At 41.9% G+C, this 19,383-nt stretch overlaps 1 protein-coding gene across 2 annotated transcripts in view; it reads right to left on the bottom strand.

Moving 5' to 3' along the window:
* TSPEAR (thrombospondin type laminin G domain and EAR repeats) overlaps positions 1-19,383 on the bottom strand; it is a 134,239-nt gene that overhangs the window by 21,071 nt on the left and 93,785 nt on the right. For both annotated transcript variants that reach the window (XM_085648642.1, XM_085648641.1), the window contains exons 6-8: positions 18,265-18,396; positions 15,440-15,672; positions 5,174-5,360 (exon numbers count right to left, since the gene is read on the bottom strand). In XM_085648642.1, the coding sequence (XP_085504768.1) occupies positions 5,174-5,360; positions 15,440-15,672; positions 18,265-18,396 (552 nt within the window). The remainder of the gene's footprint in view (positions 1-5,173; positions 5,361-15,439; positions 15,673-18,264; positions 18,397-19,383) is intronic.

Raw genomic sequence — 19,383 nt, 5'->3', positions numbered from 1 at the left:
GGTCACAGGTGCATGATACTTGTGGGATTAACGTACACGTTTATCCTTCTGTGGAACTATTTTCACAATTCTCAAGTTTTTCAACCTGGCCTGCACAGCCCCTGCATCCCTTGGCAAAAAGCTCTGTTCGGTCTAAACAGATGTATCTTACAGCGCAGCATACCTCACTCCCCTCCATAAACCCCCAAACCTTCCCCGGAGCCCGTCCTACTGACTATGTTTCTCCTTTGTCCAAACGTTACAACTCTGTGATGAGGTAACTGCAGGCAACCTAGGGTGTAATGGGCTTCCATCTTTGCCTCCCTAGTATCCATCTTCGTAGTATCCTTTGACGTGTCTCGGGTTGTCCCACCGAGCTTCTCTCACGGTGTCAGGTCATGGGAGTTTTGTGTACGTCATAAATACCGCCCCAAATAGCGCTACATTTTACTTCTGTTGCCTACCTAGGGCGTGTTTATGCAGGACACATGCTGCTTCTATAGGCATTAGGGCTTGCTCCACAAAACAAAACAGAATGCATTGAGCACGCGTTTCTTCACAGCTGGGGCACCGAGCAGGGCATGAATCGCACACTGGCCATAGGCTGGTACCAATTGAAAGGTAAGAGGAGGAGGGTGAAAGGGGATAATGTCGTTGCTGTAGTTGAGTGGAATTCGCCACACTTGCTCCTCAGGTACAAAACCGGAGCACAGACTATCTTCATTGCCAGCACGGTGGCGCGGGCGCATGGTCTATTTTAATCCTCTCCTCCCAGGGCAGAAACATGGCCGGACATAATCAGGCGAACTCCCAAAGCCACGTGTGTCATCCCCTCGCGCTGCGCGCGCACCTCAGGATACCAGGTCAGGCCAGAGAAGGCCCGCCAGAGCTTATCTCAGAAAATTGCTTCCTGAGCGAGGGGAAGAGCGCTGGAAGGGGAGATTGTCTCAGCAGAAGTCCATCACGGCGAGCGCTCCTGCTGGGCGAGGACGCATTTCTGCTCAGTGATTGACGTGCCCACACATATCCCGCCGCTTCTGACTCACGGGCAAAATAGGCAATTTGAGAGTGGATTATCACTGCAAATTATTCTTGAATCTGTTCTCTGTTTCTTTTCAGTGAAATAAATGTGTATTCCTCTGTACAATTACCCTGGTCGTTGTTATTGTTTCGTTATGTTCTTTTTCGTCTTAGAATGTGTCATAAAGGCCTGTTTTGCCTATGAACTGTAAAGGCTCTCTCCTGATATTTCTGTATTATACAAAAACCCTAGGATCAGACCTCATGGCAGAGACGTCTTAAGGCATGGGCAAAGTGGGTAAGTCACCACGGCCGCCATCTTCAAGGGTCTCCCTGGGAAAGTGAACTTTTCATCTAGGTTAAGGGTATTTCTGTACCTTTGATGTATAATTTAATTTTTGTTGGTAACATAGGGTTTGAATTAGCAGCTGTTAGAAATGGGGGTCTCTAGTAGGCAGGTTGTTACCCTGTCCAAGTAGGGACACTTCTCCTTAGTCAGGATAAGGGGGATACCCTTCTAAAATAACCCCTGCTCAGTCCCTTAGTAGCTTGGCACGAGCAGCCACGCTTATCTCACAGGCAGTGTGTAAAGCATTTGCATATAACATACAATAATACATTGAAAACACTACAAAAGGACACCACGCCAGTTTAAAAAAAATATTCAATATTTTATCTGTGCGAACCAGACCAAAAACAGTAAAAATCCACCATACAGTTCTTACAAATATCAATAAGCAAAAATAGACTTAAAATACAGTTCCTTGAAGTCGATAGCTCCCTCCGGAGCTATCATGGTGTCGTGGACAACACATCAAAACAGTTATGGCTGACCGCCGCGTCGCGGGCCACTTATGGTGTCGGGAAGACCCGCAAACAGTACCTTTAGAAATGCAGGGCGTTGGTGGCCTTTCGGTGCGCCTCGAAGAGCCGGTGTTAGCAGGAGTCTGTTCCAGAGGTTGGTGTAGGAGTCGTCGGGCCCTTGAAGACACACCCGTTGCAGGTCGAACTCCGTGCGGATGAAGTCAGGAGCGCTGGCATCAGTAGGCATCAGAGCGCCGGTGCAAAGTGCAGTGGTGCGGCATATGATTCCCTCAGGTTGCAGTGCTCTGTGACGGTTGTCCAGCAGCGTCGGTGAGACCAAGGCTGAGGTTCGAAGTGGTGCGGTGCTCAGAGGTCGTTGCTGAAGTGTTGTCGTCAGCTGACGAACTGGAGTCGATGGCGTTGGTAGGCCAAGGTTGCGGTGTGGGACCGGGCTGTGCGTGGTGTAACTTACAAGGAGTGCACTCACACCACAATGCAAGCAGCAGTGTCGATGTCGGTATGGAGCGTCGTCGTCAGGGATACCAAGGTGGGGGTGTGAAGCGAGGTGGTGCGAAGTGCAGTGTCCACACGTCACAGTGCAAGCAGCGGCTCGGTGGTGGCGTTGGTGAGACGAGGGTTGGATTGCGAAGTGCTGTGGTGTTCTCTGCGGTGCCTGCAAGACACGGAGCTGGCAGAGGCGTCATTGGTGGCGTTGAGTTGCTTTTGTTTCTGTTGCAGCACAAAACACACAGTTACCAGTGCTGGTAGCAGATGAACATGAAGTCGTTGCTGTTCCTGAGACTTCTTGAATAGGGGGCAAGCTCTACTTCAAGCCCTTGGAGAAACTCAAACAAAGAAGTTGCAGAAAGTTCAGTCCGGTCCTTTCTCTACCCAAGACAGAAGCAGCCACTGCAGGCCAACAGAGCAAAGCACACAGCAAAGTGGTAGTTCCTCCTCACAGCTTCTCCAGCTCTTCTGCTTGGCAGGTTTATGATCCAAAAGAGTTCTAAAGTCCTGTGTTCAGGGCTCCAATATTTCTACCACATTTTCTCTTTGTCCTCTTTGTGGCAAGGGTCTCTGAGCCCTGTCCAAACCAGTTCTACCCTCTCTGGCCCAGCTTCACTACAGGAGGTGGAGACAGTATTGTGCAGAGGAGACACTGCCTATTCAGGTGTAAGTGAAACACCTCCCACCACTCTAAATGCAGCCAAGGTCTATTCAGCTCAGCTCTGAGTCACCCAGGAAGGACAGGGCACACTTCAACCACCCTTGCAGCTGTCTACAGTGAATGCACATCCCAACCTCTGTCACTCCAAAACCAGACAGTCAATACACCAACCAGCAGAGGCACACAGAATGGTTAAACAAGAAAATGCCTACTTACTCTCTAAAAGTGGCATTTTAAAACACACAATTTAAAAACCATCTCCCTAAAAAGATGTGTTATTAAATTCTGAGTTCAGAGACACTAAACTTCATTTCTCTATCCTGTCTCAAGAGAAAGTTATACTTGTAAGATGTTACAAATCAACTCCCATGTTAGCCTATGAGACAGCTAGCCTTACAATAGTGTAAAACAACATTGCCAGCATTTCACTATTAGGACATGTCACACACACCAGGACATGTCCTACCTTTCACATACACTGCACCCTGCCCATGGGGGTACCCAGGGCCTACCTGAGGCGCGACTTACATATAAGGAAAAGGAAGGTTTGGGCCTGGCAAGTGGGTGCACTTGCCAGGTCGACATGGCAACAAGAACTGTGCACAGACACTGCAGTGGCAGGTCTGAGACACCTATGCTTCTGTGGGTGGCACAATCAGTGCTGCTGGCCCACTAGTAGCATTTGATTTACAAGCCCTGGGTACACTCCGTGCACTTTACTAGGAGCTTACCAGTAAATCAAATATGCCAACCATGGATAACCATTCATAATAACATTTTACACAGGGAGCACATGAACTTTGACACCGATCTGCAGTGACAAAGTCTCCAAAGCAGCTAAACCAGCAACAACGAAATTCAGCACAGCATCAAAAATACAAGAGGTAGAGGCAAAAAGTCAGGGGAAACCATGCCAAGGAGGCCAAGTCTAACAATTACTAAAAATGGGTGGGGTTTATGGAGATTAAAGGAGGGGTTTAGTGAAGGGCATTCAAAAAGAAAAACACAGGCACAAATTAGTAAGGCAGTTAACACTTACAAAATGCCCACGTATACACTATTGTAATGTTAATGACAAAAACAGTATAAACGTGCATCAGCACTGACTTAGGGCCTGATTCACAAAGGTGTTTATTTGTAGTAAAGTTACTAGTGTGGAGTCCCCACACTTGTGGCTGAGTCTCCGCACTCGTGATGGAATCTCCACACTCGGGACAGAATCTCAGCACAGCGCACTGCAGCGAGTGTGCCGTGCTGAGAATCTGCCCCGAACGCAGAGAGTGCAATCATGAGGGCAGAGAATTTGCGCTCATATCTTTACTGCGTGGAAGTACCCTCATAAATCGGGCCCTCTGAGTCACTGAAGCAACACAAATGGCCAACAACTGGTACTGCAGGCAATAATAGTAATATGTAGGGAAAAATGTAAACACATGAAATTAAATAATATGTCAAGCCAAGTTTTATTTAAAACAATTTACATTTTTATACTAAATACTTTGTAAATAATAAAAAAATGTCGCATGAATACACGTAAAAGCATTTAAATAAAATGTATTGTAAATGACAACATATTCATTAAATTTAAAACACAAATAAAATAATGTGTAAATACATAACTTGCATCGTAGATTGTGACAATATTTAATACTGGAAGGGTTGGGGGATGGAATTACCAATTCATTTCATATAAAACATAATTTAAATAACCATTTTGGAAAAATAAATTAAGATAAAATGTTATGTTAAGTATTTGTGGAGGTGTGTTCCTTGTTACTCTAGTAGTCTTAGGTGAATACGAATTAGGGAAAAGTGTTTGTATTTTTTTTATTACAAAAATATTTTTATGAAGAATTAATTTTCTAAAAGTTCCGCATCACTTTCTGTTGGGTGATCTTCCTGGGTGTAGGTGTAGATCTGCAATAGAGGTGATCTCCGGATATAAACTTACCATTGTCACTAGGCCCCTTTGTGTTTATATTCTAAAACAGTGGAGCTTATCTTTGTGTATCTGAAAATGCAAACATGTTAGGCAGCGATAATTATATCCTTCTCAGTAAGAACAGACTGAAATGGGACATTTTAAGTGGTATAAACCACCCTCTTTAAAACCAAACTCCAATTAGTATTTAATTCAACTTTGGAGGAGCTATCCACTCAACCTTTCAATGTGTTGTTCTGGATGCTCTCAGAGTATCTCACCTTCTCGATGGTTAGCCACAGCAAGGAATGACTCCCCATCAATCTGGAAGGCTTCCCAGTCCCTGGCACTGTGTGTGAGGATTTTCTGATAGACCAGGAATTTCAACTTCCAATGGTTCCACTTGTAGATGACTGAAGACTCCTCACCCTTGCCATTCTCTTCAAAGTTGGCCACAACAAGGAAGATCTGAAAAAAGCAGATGTCATAAAATGAGTACTCTATGTTGACTGCCTCTATGAGCTGTTCCCAGCTCTGTGGGGGAATAGAAGCAGCGATACTTAGAACAGAAGAATTCCGAGGGAGGTTGGCCAACAGGGAGATTAGGAGATTGTTCAGACAGTCTGTCTAGCCATCCAAATATTACTTACATTATTATAATATTAGAAATACATTATTGCATTTGTCCACATTTCTTGAAAAAATATCAAAATAAACGTAGAAAATAAGTGCAGAAAAGTACTAGTTATGACTTAATTTGTGAAAAAGAGATGCAAAATCTATGAGATTGTGACATAACTACTGCTTTGAAGGCAGCTTCATGTAACTATGAATTTCCTTGATTTGAAAGAAGCGACCAGTCCTTCTATCCTGTTTGAACTGCATTTACATTTTAAGAGAATTTTTTTTTGCTGAGATGGCACATTTTTTTACAGTTCAAGATGGACAAATTAGCACCACTGGACACAGTTCTGATCGCTTTGATACCTTAATAAAGCAATCGGTGAAAGGCGACCACTTGACCTTCACCGAGTGTCTGAAATTGCATCCTGCTTTCCATGTGCAACGTTTAAGTAATTTGTGACCCATTTCAGCTTGAAACATGTTGTTTGAGGATGTCTGCAAATTATGCAAAGGGCGATGGATTATGTGGGAAGTTTGCCAAATTCATATCTAAGCACAAAATGCTGGAACTGCAGAATTGCAGAATCACCGTGGCCCTACGTGTAATCAACTACAAATAGTAGAGCTGAAGACAATGCTGTGTTTGTGGGGATAAATGCAGGAATGAAAAAGGTGAAACTGACACTCCTCTGTTGGCAAACTCTGTTTGAGAGGATCTGTTAGGAACACATTTAGTGGCTGGAGATAAATTGAATAAAAAGGCATAGTGATCACAACCAGTGCCCACATGCTCAATAATCTCTTTTTGATATTCCCCGTGCCACACTCTAGAATGAGCTCAGACCACATGCAAACCCTTGGGTAGCGGCATACACACGGCCGTGCAGCAATTGCTTAATTTGTAATGCTGTTCTCCAGTGATCGGCTCTGACCCCCATTTCTAGGCCCTGGTATGTGTTTGTGACTACCCTCCACGTGGTCTTACAGTACAGTCTCTAGTAGAGGCAGCAGGCCTAGATGATCTTTGCAGCTTGGTGTGGCCTGAAGTAGTCTATAATGGCATGCCAAAATGAACAAGACCACACCCAAATTGTAGACCATTATTACTTTCTTCAGGCCAAAATGGATCCTGTTTCCATCAGCTCTAGTCTTTGAAAGTGATGAAATATATGGAAGAGGTGACCATAATTATCTGTGCTTAAGGAAAGGAATTGAACAGATAGGCTTTAACCCCGGTACCTGAAGCAGGTTTTCAATTTCAATCAGCTGCATCTTAGAGAAAAAAATGCAGAAACTGGACAGTGACGTATCAGTGTTTTTTCTCCCTAGGACCACATGACTGAAGGTTGGACAAGGGGCACGGGCATAAGTGACGTGGAGGATCTGGGACAGTATGCAGCACGAGCCTGCTGTTTGGAGTGCTATTGGGATCAGACATTAAGAGGCAGATTTACTAACATTTGACGCACCGCAACGCAGCAAGACATCTTGCTGCGCTGCATCAAATGAAGAGGCAGGAATGCACCATATCTACTAAGATATGGCGCATTCCTGCTCTCTCACAGTGTGGCCCACTAGTGGTTGCCAAGCGCCAATTCAGGCAACCTTGCACCATGGTAAAAGGCTGCATGCGTTGCAGGCAGGATTGTTTTAGAGCAGGAAGGGACAACTTCCTACACAAAAACAATCCTCGGAGGCTTTTCCCTCTTTCTATGTGTGCTGCAGAATGTAGTTCACGTAGAAAAGGGAACAACGAGGAGAAATAAACATATTTCTCCCCGTTATGCCTCCCCTGGGAAGACATAGCATGTTGACGGGCACCCAGGTTTACTAGTGTTTGTAAATATGGGAATGCGCCAGAAGCCATGGGTGGATGCGTGGGAACACCTTCCCTGGACAAAGTAACACAACTTGTGTGGCCTTGCATTATTCCAGATTTACTATGCCACGCAGAGACACGCAAGGTGGCTCTGGCGGCCATAGTAAATCTCACATAAGGGCTTACGTTGCACTTGAGTGCCACAAGGCCAAAGCAAGCCCTTGATAAATCTGGCACTAAATTGTCTGTGTGATATAAAAAAATAGTTTGAGAAAACAAAAGCTGGCAAGAGGTTGGTGAAATGAGTCACATAAACTGTCACCTGCAGGTTACAAGCATCAATGCCAATGACACAGCTGAGGAAGTTGGGTGCCTGCTGCAGAGATATGTATGTACAGGTTCGAATGTCAGTAACTTAGATTGGCGGGTACAAATGTGTGTGTGCATGGGAGTGTGTTGATGTATGAATATTCAAGGTTATATTTATGGTATGTTTCCAACTTCTTCCAACTTATTCGCACTGCACTCTCTTGCACTCAAATGCAAAACTGATCTCGGAGTGGCAACAACAGTGCTCACATCAATGTGAGTGTATTAATTGGTAGGCATGCACATTGAGGCTGGCACTGAAGACCATCCAAGTAAAAAGCTTACAAAGTTGGGCACAAACATTCTAAGCCACTTTTGTATTTTACAATGAACTCACTGTGGTTAAACCAAAAATTCAAAACACACTGAAATGAATGAAAAAGGCTTGCGCTAGGAGTGGAAAAATGAAAAATAAATGTGATGGCCCATGGGTGTCATTGACTCGATCACTCAGTGGCGCTTGCAAAGGACAGAGGATGCCGCTGGCACCTAAGAAATACCTTTGTCTCTGATATTTATATTTTTTTTATATCAATTGAGCACTGTGTGCTACATTGCAAATTTTGTTGCTGTAACCCAAGGAAAATAAATCGTAAACATAACGTCGAGTATCAACTTAATTTACCGATAGTGGAGTAAATTGACAAAAATGCCTCCGAGCAAGGTCGGTGATGGCAAAAAAAAAAAATGTTGTAAAAATGCTTGGCAAAGGCACTGGGGTGTGTTAGTAGTGTGAGTTTAAAACTGAGACATGGAGACATCATAATGCCCAGATATATTGACAGGCAGAGAAACTGGCAGGCTAGGCGCGACCGCAGTAGGATCTTACTTTCTGTCAAGTATCATGGATCATACCCTTGTCAACATGCTTCAATAAAAGTTCAAATTCAAATAGGAAGAACTAATTGCCAAAACCAGACCCTAAGGGAAAGGCGCGATCTGAAACTTAACAAGTTTGCTAAGGGACATGAGAGAATTTAATGAATAGAAGCAGCTCTTTCGAGGTGTGCAGTATGAAGCCAAGACCCTTCTATTCATTTCAAGATTTTGCTTAACACTCTCACTGAATTCGAGTAGGTTATGTTATGTTAAATTGTGTATATGGAGCTTGACAATCATTGAAGGGTCTATTGGAACTCAGACATCACTTTACCCAAAAGAGCACCATGGACGTTGATTCGCCAAGATATCAGGGGCAGCAGAGGGACACTCTGTACCCTTTACTATCACAGATATTGCAAGCTTGTTTGCTGTTAGGGGCTGTGAGGCTTGGGCTAGGAGTGGAAAAATAAAAGTAAACAGGGCTCTAGGAACCCTTCTTACTTTCTGCTTCTTCTGTTGTCTTCATGACCCCCAGGAACCAGGGATAACAGCAGCACGAGGGATAGGCATTTATGAAGAGGACTTCATGAAAAAGCTACTTCATAGGGAATAGCCAAGTCTTGATAAGATTATAGTAGACCAGAATATTTAATGCAGCATGAATGAGAAGGGGATGATGCTGGAAGAGGTGGCAGACCTCCATAATATTGTCAAGGTAGAACAACACCTACTGAATATAGCATTGAGCGATTGGGCCGTGGTGACATCAATGTTCATTGAGTAACCCTAGATCTGAAGCTATGTTGCAGCCAAGGGAGTTGCCAGACAATGAAAATACCCCCTACTTTGATTTGATTTATACATGTAAAAACATGAGTAAGCAAATTAAGCATGTTTGAACCTCCATAGGAAAAGTTCTCTAGGCCCTTACATCCTTCTTCCATCTATTTATCTATCCATCCCCGTTCATCTTTCTGATCGCTCCCCAGCCTTTCAGGCTTCCATCCATCCTTTCTACTTTCCATCCTTCCATCCATCAATCCTTCAGCCCTTCCTTCCACCATCTACTCATGTGTTTATCCTTCCTCCCATCCTTTTTTTGAACTGTCAATAAATCCATCCATTTACCCATTCTTAATTTTCTTCCTCCCTTCCTTTGACCATGCCTTCGTTTCACCCTTCGTTTCTTTGCAATCTTGCGTCCTTCAATGTTTATTTTCTTCCTTTCACTATTTCCCATCACTGTTCCTTCCATCTCTCCTTCTTTAGTCACCCATCTTTCTTTTTCGTTTTCAGCCCTCCTTATTTGTTTCTTGTTCTATGCTTCTTTCTCTCCCACTCTCTTTCTATTAGTGTCTCTCCCTATTTCCCCCTCCCCTGTTTCATCTCTTACCTTTCTCCGTTCCTTTCACTGTACTCATCTCATTTGGCAGTCTTTTGCCCACATGCTTCACCTCGGTTATGGCATTCCCATGTAATCTTTTTTTTATAGTTTGGACATGCATATACAAGAGGCCCATAAAGAAGTAAAATACGTTCTGTAGGATACAAATAACGAAACCAGCGTGCCAACACCCCCCTCCTACTCTCTAGCAGCTAGAGAGAGGGGTTCATGACAATACTGGTGACACCAGTGGCAGGAGGGGAAGTGTTTGACACTATAATGTTAGGGTCATCACTGGCTATTAAAGTTTTTTACTTGAGCTCAAAGACTATTTATGAAAGGAAAGTACAAAGATGGCTCTGGGAAGCTCTTTCATCCCATATTCCCAGAGGCTGATTGCATATGGCTAACTGACGTAAAAGATTGTATGACGAAAACAATCGCTAGCAAAAATATTGGGAACAAAGATTTTTCCCTCAAAAATATCAAAGATACAAATATCGACTTTACATACTTTGTATGTTAAGACAACAAAGAAAGAGTAGACCACAATATCACCAAAAATAGGCAAGTGTATCAAATTGTTACTATTATGCACTATATGAATTTAAAAATAATATTGGATTATAAAAAATATACTTAGAACGTAAAAAATATATTCAAATAGTGTACCATACAAGCATAAAATAAGAATATATACTTTAAAATAATCATACACATAATGCTTTAAAAAATTATAATATATACAATAATAAAAAAATACTACTAAAATGTATAATAATTATAACCCCAGATATTTAAAAAAAAGTATAAAATAAAAAATAGAACATTACTACAAAAAATAAATAATAGACAATAATTTACATTAAACTAAGTTTTAAAATTAAAACAAAGGTATATATTTTTTAAGTCTTTTTTTTCTAAATCAGAAAACAAAACATTGACTTGTAGGTGTTAAATTTACTACTATCGTTCCAACCTGAACAACAGTAGGGAAAGACTTTGGAGTGGGAAAAGCAAATCCCACCCCTCCAATGTAAACAACAGTAGGGAAAGTTTTGGAATTAGGAGTGGGTAGATTTTCTATTCCAACTCTCACTTATGAAACAATAGAGATAGAGCTGGACTCTGGTGGGGTTAGATTTACTATACCCCTCCAATCTGAGCAAAAGTAGGGAAAGTGTTGGACTCTGGACAGGTCAAATGTACTACTCCCACTCCAGCGTAAGCAACAGTAGGGAAAGTGCTTCACTTTGGAGGGGTTATGTTTTCTATTCCAATTTCAATTTGCAATTCCCACTCAATACCCCTTAATATGGAAAGTGTTGGAATCTAGAAGGATCAGAATTCCAACTTCCACTCCAACGTAAGCAACAGTAGGAAAAGAGCTGAACTTTGAAGGGTTCAAATTTGCTATTACTACAACAAAAGCGATTCGACGCCTCATCGGGGGTAGTAAGCGCTATATAAATGGAATTACAATACAATACAATATTATTAAAATAATATATATATTTCCACTATTTTATATTTAACATTAAAATAATAGCAATGTATAATCCAAAACGAAAAAACTACACTAAGTAACTCCAAAACAATATTGTGTACAACAATGTTTTTTTTAAAAACTATACAAAAGACTTAATAGAACGATATTCCTAGCTTTTACATTCTGTCCCATGATATTTTTGACACAATATTTGTATCTCACAATAGTTTTGAACCAATATTTTGGATGAATACAATCTAAATAGCTATGTAAGTACTATACAAAAATACTGTGTCAATTCTCCAGACAGTTTTCTACTCCTGCTGTAAGACATGCCCAGGTGCAGTCGCAAATGATTAATAAATATCCTTAAGCATCACAAGTAGGGTGCAATGCCCCATTTGCTGTGCGATTCGCAAAGAGGTACAGTCTTTAAGTCGAAAAGACATGTGTGACTCACGGTGTCTGTTTGGTACATTGCAGTGGGAACTTTTGGAATTGTAAAGCCTCCCAATATTTTCAGTGGAAGGTTTGGTATTACATCACCGGTTGTACATCTTTTGTGCATCTGGCCCTCCATTTAGAAAGGCAGGATACACACATTCTCAGGACCCTGAAACTCACTGATTAAAAAGAAACTAAGAATGCAACCCAGGAATTTGTAGGCCAAATGCAAACAAAAAGTCAATGATGCTGGTAGAGCGTTTTGTAAAGATGCTGAAACCAGGTAATAAAAAACGTTTTAAGATAACAAAGAAAATTATAAAAAAGATCCTCCAACAGCATGAAAGAACATCTCAGGAAAATGAAGGTTATCCTGACCCTGCATGCTAACAAAGCTCTGTCTGAATACCTTTATTGTATGCTGTCCTCTTTCTTCAGTAGCATACTTCAGTCCATAAAGGAAGACCTTCCGAAGCCTAATAGACCTGCATTACTTTTAAACGTATCAAACATTGCCATTGGCAACAAGCAACCAGCAAGCAGCGCTGGCCTCCAGAATTTCTCAGACCCTCTTCTCAGAAACTGAATCATGTGGCCCACTCAAGAACTTATATCAGGATGGGCACTGAGCACGCTGCGTGATGAATTGACATCTCTAGTCAATGACAGAGTTTCCATCTCAGCACAGGGACTGAGATTGAATATTACTCATCAGAGGGTATAACATGGCAAAGTCTTCGGCAACATTACAGTTCTTCACTTGCATACTCTTCTTACCTGAAAAATAAGGTCATTTGTTAAGAGATTTTAAGCAATCTGACCCCCTCTACAGTGGTGTTGTAAGGCACCGTCCTACAGTGGTTTTTACACACCACCACCCTGAATGTGGTGGGGTTTGCAGAAAGAGGATAGCAGGTTTGATTGATTTTGCTAGTGGTCCATCAGGTCTTCTTGTCATGAGTTTCCTCAGTGAGTAAAATCGTGGAACTAGATTGCGTCCCCAAAGAGAAAAAATGGGTTGGTCTAGGACCTATTCCGTCTATATTGCAAAAATGTTCTGCATGATCCCTCATGGGCCTCTGTGCTCCCTAACATTAGTCATCATCTATCCCCCAAACTTGCAATTATGCACTGGCAGCTTTCATTTATGTATGACAATAGATGGGCCATCCTGTCAGATTCAAAATGTTTCCACCTTCCTAGATAATCTGAATTGAGCTATTGAAAGCAAACAAATTAAAGGAAGCAAGGCATCGGTCGACCTAGCTTAATTCTGTTAATCGCATTTGGGAAACGTTCTTACTCCAAGCTCGAAATAAAATTCTAGGAGTCATCCCAGATGATGAATTTGGCAGGGTCCAGCGGGTCTGCGGTTCTGCAATTTATTGTTGTTGGTTAATGAGAATAAAACTTTCCTCCGAAAGCAAAATGGACTATTTTTAAAGGAGAGGTGGCTAACCGTAGACTAGCAACAAAAAGCATGTCTGTTTTCTTATATGGTGCAAATGGAAGGAAAGCAGCAGAGCGCTAAACAGAGGCTAGAGAGAGTGGGTACCTAGTGGGTGCCTTAGTACCTCACTGACACCTACTAAGAAGACAAGGTCAATGCAGTCATGTCCCTGCAGAGTTGTTCCCTGCTGGCGCCACAGGCACATCCACCACGACAGGAGCAGGAGGGGACTATAAAGTGAATCATTGCCAAGGAGCAGCCTCTCCGTCGCAGGTGAACCAACCTGGAACCAAACCCCGGAGAAGGGCGCCACCTTCAGGCGATGACAGTGAACAACAGTCAGCAAGATACAAAACAACATAAGCAAGCATTGGTAAAGCGGCAACAAATGCACACACACGTATACTTAAATGTGCTGCACTGAGTGTGTTGTGTCTCTCTGCAACTTGCCTTTTTCTGTGCCTCATATGTTTGTGTTCGGTTTCTTATCCCAAAAAACATGTCTAGGTGTGACATCAGCAAGATGGTGGAAAGAATTTTAGATAGAAAATCACACTTAAGTGCAACATCATCAGAAACATAGAGATACTTTAGGTGCCAAAACACAGTAGGTATTAAGACTGATAATAAAAGGGTATTATTATCATTATAGCCATTGCTGCTGCTATTATTATTTATAATTAAGTATAATTATTACAATAATAATAATGATTTATCTCGTGACACATGAGGTGAAACAGATACATTTGGTAGATGTCCACACAGTTCTTACCAAATGAGCCCTGTGTTTAATGTTAGGTTAATCTATCTTCAACTGACGCCTCTAGACCATGTCTGTCTGGTGAGTTAAAATATACAATTACTTCTGTAACGCAGCATTCTCCGTGTGCACAAATGTACCTGTGAGTCGCAGCTCTTGACAGACAAAAAAATAAGAATATTAGTTTGTTGGTAAACTTAGCATGTCGCCCAAAGCTTGCAATATGCTGCCAGTTGTACCTCCCAGGGTTTGCAAAGTTAGCAAAGTCTAGGCGAAGTGTAACTATGTCAACTATGCAACATTTGGAACCTTTGATTCAATATGACATCATACATAGTAAAGATTGCTACTATAGCCAAGGGAATAGATGGGACTGACAGACAGGATGCTCCAGCACTCTTTACAGACTAACTTGATGGCAGCGATTTGGCCATCCTTCCGCTATAGTTAAAATGCTCCAATGTGATGAAGGCAGTGTAGCCGCTCCGCTTGCCTTGACTCGCGCCTCCTGTCTGCTAAGGCCCTTGAAGCATTCTTTGCACTTGTGGGGAAGAGTGGCGTGGGGCACAGTGCAATCAGCCACGGATGCCATCTGGATCAAATAATTGGCTCTTAACCTTCTGTACACTCTAGAAATATCTCTGGGGCTGCTTTCCGCCTTGTTGAAGTGATGCTGTTAATGCAGAAAGCTTTACAGGGTGGGAGAGAGATGATATCCGTCCCCTTGATGGCAGGAAAAGTACAAACCGCCCTGTTGTACTCTCTGCTGCGTTACTGCAGATGCGAGGGACTGTAAGTAGCTAGAAGGAAAAAGTACTCAGTTGGAAGGCAAAAGTGAAAAAGAGAGTCCTCTTATATGAAGAATTGAAGTGAACAAAGGAATAAGAAACTGTCAAAAACGCCTTTCCTCTCATTTTCTGAGAAAGCCGACAATAGGCAAGGAAGCTGCTGCAGAGAGCAAAATAAGAGAAAGAGAGCATGGATGACACAGAAAACACGGCTGAAGAAGCAACTCCACAAGTCCTACTAATTGAACCTGGGGTAAGATCTTATTGCAGAAAAATCCATTGCCACCTTGCAGATATATATCGGTATATATATCTATTCTATCAGAATTTGAAATTAAACTCCTAGTTTTGTTTTGTTAATAACTCAGAAGAAAATTATACACATCATTCCTTTATCCAATAGACGAAATTGGAGACAATTGGAGATTTCTTTACAGGGTGGCTCTGAGGAAAGGACACCTCTATCAATCACATATCATAATACAAAACAATTTTCCCAAATGCAGATCCACCACTCCATTACACAAAAAGTGTGGCACGTCTCTATTTTGAACCTTAATGTGTAATTCAACCATTTTCAGCACAAAATTCACAGTACCTTTTTGCCGATGGTGAAGTGTCTCCAGGCTTGAGCTTGGTACGTTCTAAGGTACTGGTAGGGCTCGAACCTTCCATTGATCCACTTGTAGATGGCAGATCCAGGACGAGTGTTCCTATTGGCTGTTGCTGCAAAGAGTCCAGCATTGGGAATGGTGAAGATCTCAAGACCCATTGTTTCTGAGCCAGTGGCCAGATTCTGATACTCCTCCACGTAGTCCAACCTCTCTTTGGCTGAAATGGAAACACAAACGTTAATTGAATTTACCAGGCATCACGTAGTGTCAGTCTCCATCGCGGTTCCCATTATAGCTCCCTGTGTGGCTATAATTGCTCCCAATGTTCCCGTCGCAACTCCCAATATCCCCATCCCAATCCCCAGTGTCTCATCATAGTTCCCAACTTTCCTGTAGCTCCCAATGTTCTACAGTGAGGTGTTCAATGTAGGTTCATGACAGATTTTCATGATATCCATGCAAGGTACATTTACATATAATTAATTTCAATGTAAGGATTTTTCACAATTTCTGAAAATCTAGCTTGTATCCAGCCCTCCTTGACCTTTGGTGGACATGTCAGTGCTATTGTCTCAATTTACTTAAAAAGGAGGTGAAGCATTAATCTACATTGGAATGTATCTAACCAGGTTAACATTTCTGAGGCTCATAACAGAAAAAGGAAGGACTGCAGTCTAAAAACAAGGTTGTAGAAAGTTATCTGTCATGTTCCATCTGTGCTCTAGGAATATTCAGCAACAACTCCTTTTATAACTGGTTCTTCAGGGGGCATACTAATAAAGTCATATAAAACAGAATTCGCAAGAAGGGCATCATGGCACATGATAGGAAGTCCTGATAGACAATATTTCACATATTAGGAAGTCCTCAGATGCAGCACCCATTTCATCCTGCATGTGTGCCTGCCCCTAGTAAGCACATACCACAAATAGAGCTATGTTGGGAGGTTTGTGTCTCCATATATGAACACATCAAACAAACAGAACCCTCTCCGCACTCCCTCTTTACGCTAATCATAGCATGCAAATAGTGCCATCCTGACAGTCTCTCTCCCAGTGGCGGCTCGCAAAGGGCGTGCTGCGGGGCGTTGTGGCGGGGCAGAGGCAGGGTGGGGGGTAGTAAACTTGTACATACCATGGAACGGAGGAAAGTAATAAATACTTTCCTCCGTTCCGTTGTATGTCAGAGTTTACTACCCCCCCCCCCACCCTGCCCCTCCCCGCCTGGCTCACCGCCCCGCAGCACGCCCTATGCAAGCCGCCACTGCTCTCTCCCTATACTATGCTCATCACACAAGTATCGTAGTCTTTTGAAACCACATCCATTAACTCGAGTAAGAGATGCATGTATGAGAGATGAAATCCGTGACCCCAGAAACATAATAATCATCAATGTAGACACAGCTCAGGTGTGAGAAACAAAATGCGTGAGTGACAGCCTAAGCGGTTGCCTGATGTATGGTTTGGTATGATTAGGTTTCAACAATAATACTTAGAAGATCGGGTTACTGTAACAACAGGAGAAAGCTGCTTATTTCAATATCTGGGAATTATCCAGCCCAGAACACGAACAAGCCAACACATAGGAAAGGATTGGTCTAAAAGTTAGAAAAGAAGCCCTTAGAGTGAATCAATTCTTCAACATGGATTGTTTGGAGCAGGGTAGAGAAGAGGGGCATTATATATAAACTCAAAGATCAATGCCCAATAAACAAAAACTAAGGGGCATATTTACAATGCCCCTGCGGCACTTTTATGCTGTCGGAGCGTCACTTTTGTGATGCTCCAGGGGCGCAGTGTGGCGGCCCATATTTTCAAGGCCACGCAAATCCACCCTGCGTGGCTTTTCATGGCTTTGTAAATATGGAGAAAGGCAATGCCTTACTCGGCATGAAAGGGGTGTTCCATAGGGTGTTGCTGTGGGTGTTCCCACGTAATACCCATGGTTTTTGACACTGTTCCTGATTTACAACATAGTGTAAATCTAGGGCATTGCCAAAACTACCTTCTTCCTAAAGCAGGCATAACGAGGAGAAATATTTACATTTCTTCTCATTGTTTCCTTTTTCCACATGTGCTGCCTTCCACAACACACATAGGACGAGGACAACGCCTCCTTTGATTGTTTTTGTGCAGGAAGGTGTCCATCCATGCACAAAAACAATCATGCCAACAACACAGACACCCTTGCACTGTGGTGCAAGTTGGCGCTCGGCTGCAGTTTGGGTGTAGGCGCTGGCAGACAGGACAGGAATGTGCCGTATCTTCTAGATACAGAGCATTACTGCCCTTTTCTTTTGACTTAGGGCAGTGCAGCTGGAAGGCTTGCAGCGCTGCCCTATGCCAAAATGTTGTAAATATACCCTTAAAGTTATTAAGGAAACCTCTAAAAAAAACCTTGGGGCCCTCAGGAAATCAACAGACATTGTTACATTACTGCAGACATTTGTCTCTGAGGCTGAGGTCCCTGGAAGAATCTCCCACTGTTAGTGAACTTGATATAGGAGTCAGCCTCTGGCCCACAGGCCACAGGGGAATTCTTCCTTCGGAAACTAGGCTGCTCTCGGGGATCTGGTCACCAGGGAATGATGCTTCATGACCACAGTTGACATTGTTATGTCCCCCTGGAAATTATATATCACAAATCTAGGTTACTGGGAAAATCTCCTGGAACTCTCAAAGTTCATACTAGATATTAAAAGAATCAAGTAAAAATCCCTAAAGCGAGAGAGAGCTTGTGTTTTGGAGGGCTACTCTGGCGTTTGAAACTATGATAAATTTTTGGAAATATCAACAATTGCATACTGCACCTTCCAGGACGGAAACCCATTCCATGCCATTGCAGATAAAGAGTCCTTTTCCAAATGCGTCCAACCAAAACTGAGCACTTTCATTTTTCGTGCAAATGGGACGAGTTCCGAGTGTCACCCTCATGTCAGCTTCTGAGTACCATGACATGAAAACAGAAATAATTTGACATTTAGGCATGTTCATGGTCAATGGGATTTTAGCCTTTTATATTTACAGAAATCTAGATAATATGGAGGCAAGGTTAGGTACATACACAGATAATTTAAATGAGGGCAATCACACAGATATAACATAAGGTAGTATTTTGAGCAATGGATTGCAACATTTGTAAGGTAAAAAGAGTTCAAAATAGTATTTTAAAATACAGTCATTAAATGCAGAATTATAAACCGTGAACACTTGACTTAAATACAAATATATTAAAATGTAAATCTTAAAACTGATTTTATAAATAGCAAAAAACTATAAACAATAGAATTTGGAAAAAGGATTACAAACATAGGAAACATACAGATGACAGTAATAGTTTGAACTCTTCAAAATACCCTAAAGCAGGCTTGTAAACATAACTGGTTTTGCTAGAAAGATTTAAAAATAGAAATCTGGGGTATGAAGCATAGATTCTAGTTGAAGAACATTATATATAAAACAATTTAAAGCATAATTAGATCTAAAGACTGAATTGAAGACCTGGATTTTAGATAAATACAATAAAGAGCAGATTAAACAAAAAACAGAGGTAATAAGTAGAATTATCTACCAACTGAAATACATTATATAAGTGATAATGTTAAAATATGAGATTATAAACGATCAGCAAGTAAAACAACATAGCAAATATTATATTAAAAAGGGAGTGTGAACAGACAAATTGAAATACCTGGTTGGAAACGCAGAAAATATAATGTAAAGAGAGTCTTAACTACATAGACTTAAATTGTCATATAAAACATAGACACAATTTCAAAGCCAAACTAAAAATGTCCACTAACATAGTTTCACCTTATTTTGAGAACAGCCTTTGCTTGCAATGCTCAGCTAATCTGATAGATTTTGCTAAATTCATCAATTCCTAAAGCCTGTATTTGCTAAAGTCAATTCCATCATGTTGTGCACCT

This window comes from Triturus cristatus, chromosome 3_2 (assembly GCF_964204655.1).
Source record: "Triturus cristatus chromosome 3_2, aTriCri1.1, whole genome shotgun sequence".
Lineage (NCBI taxonomy): Eukaryota > Metazoa > Chordata > Amphibia > Caudata > Salamandridae > Triturus > Triturus cristatus.
Note: the sequence above shows the minus strand (reverse complement) of the source record. Positions and strands in the feature narration are given on the sequence as shown.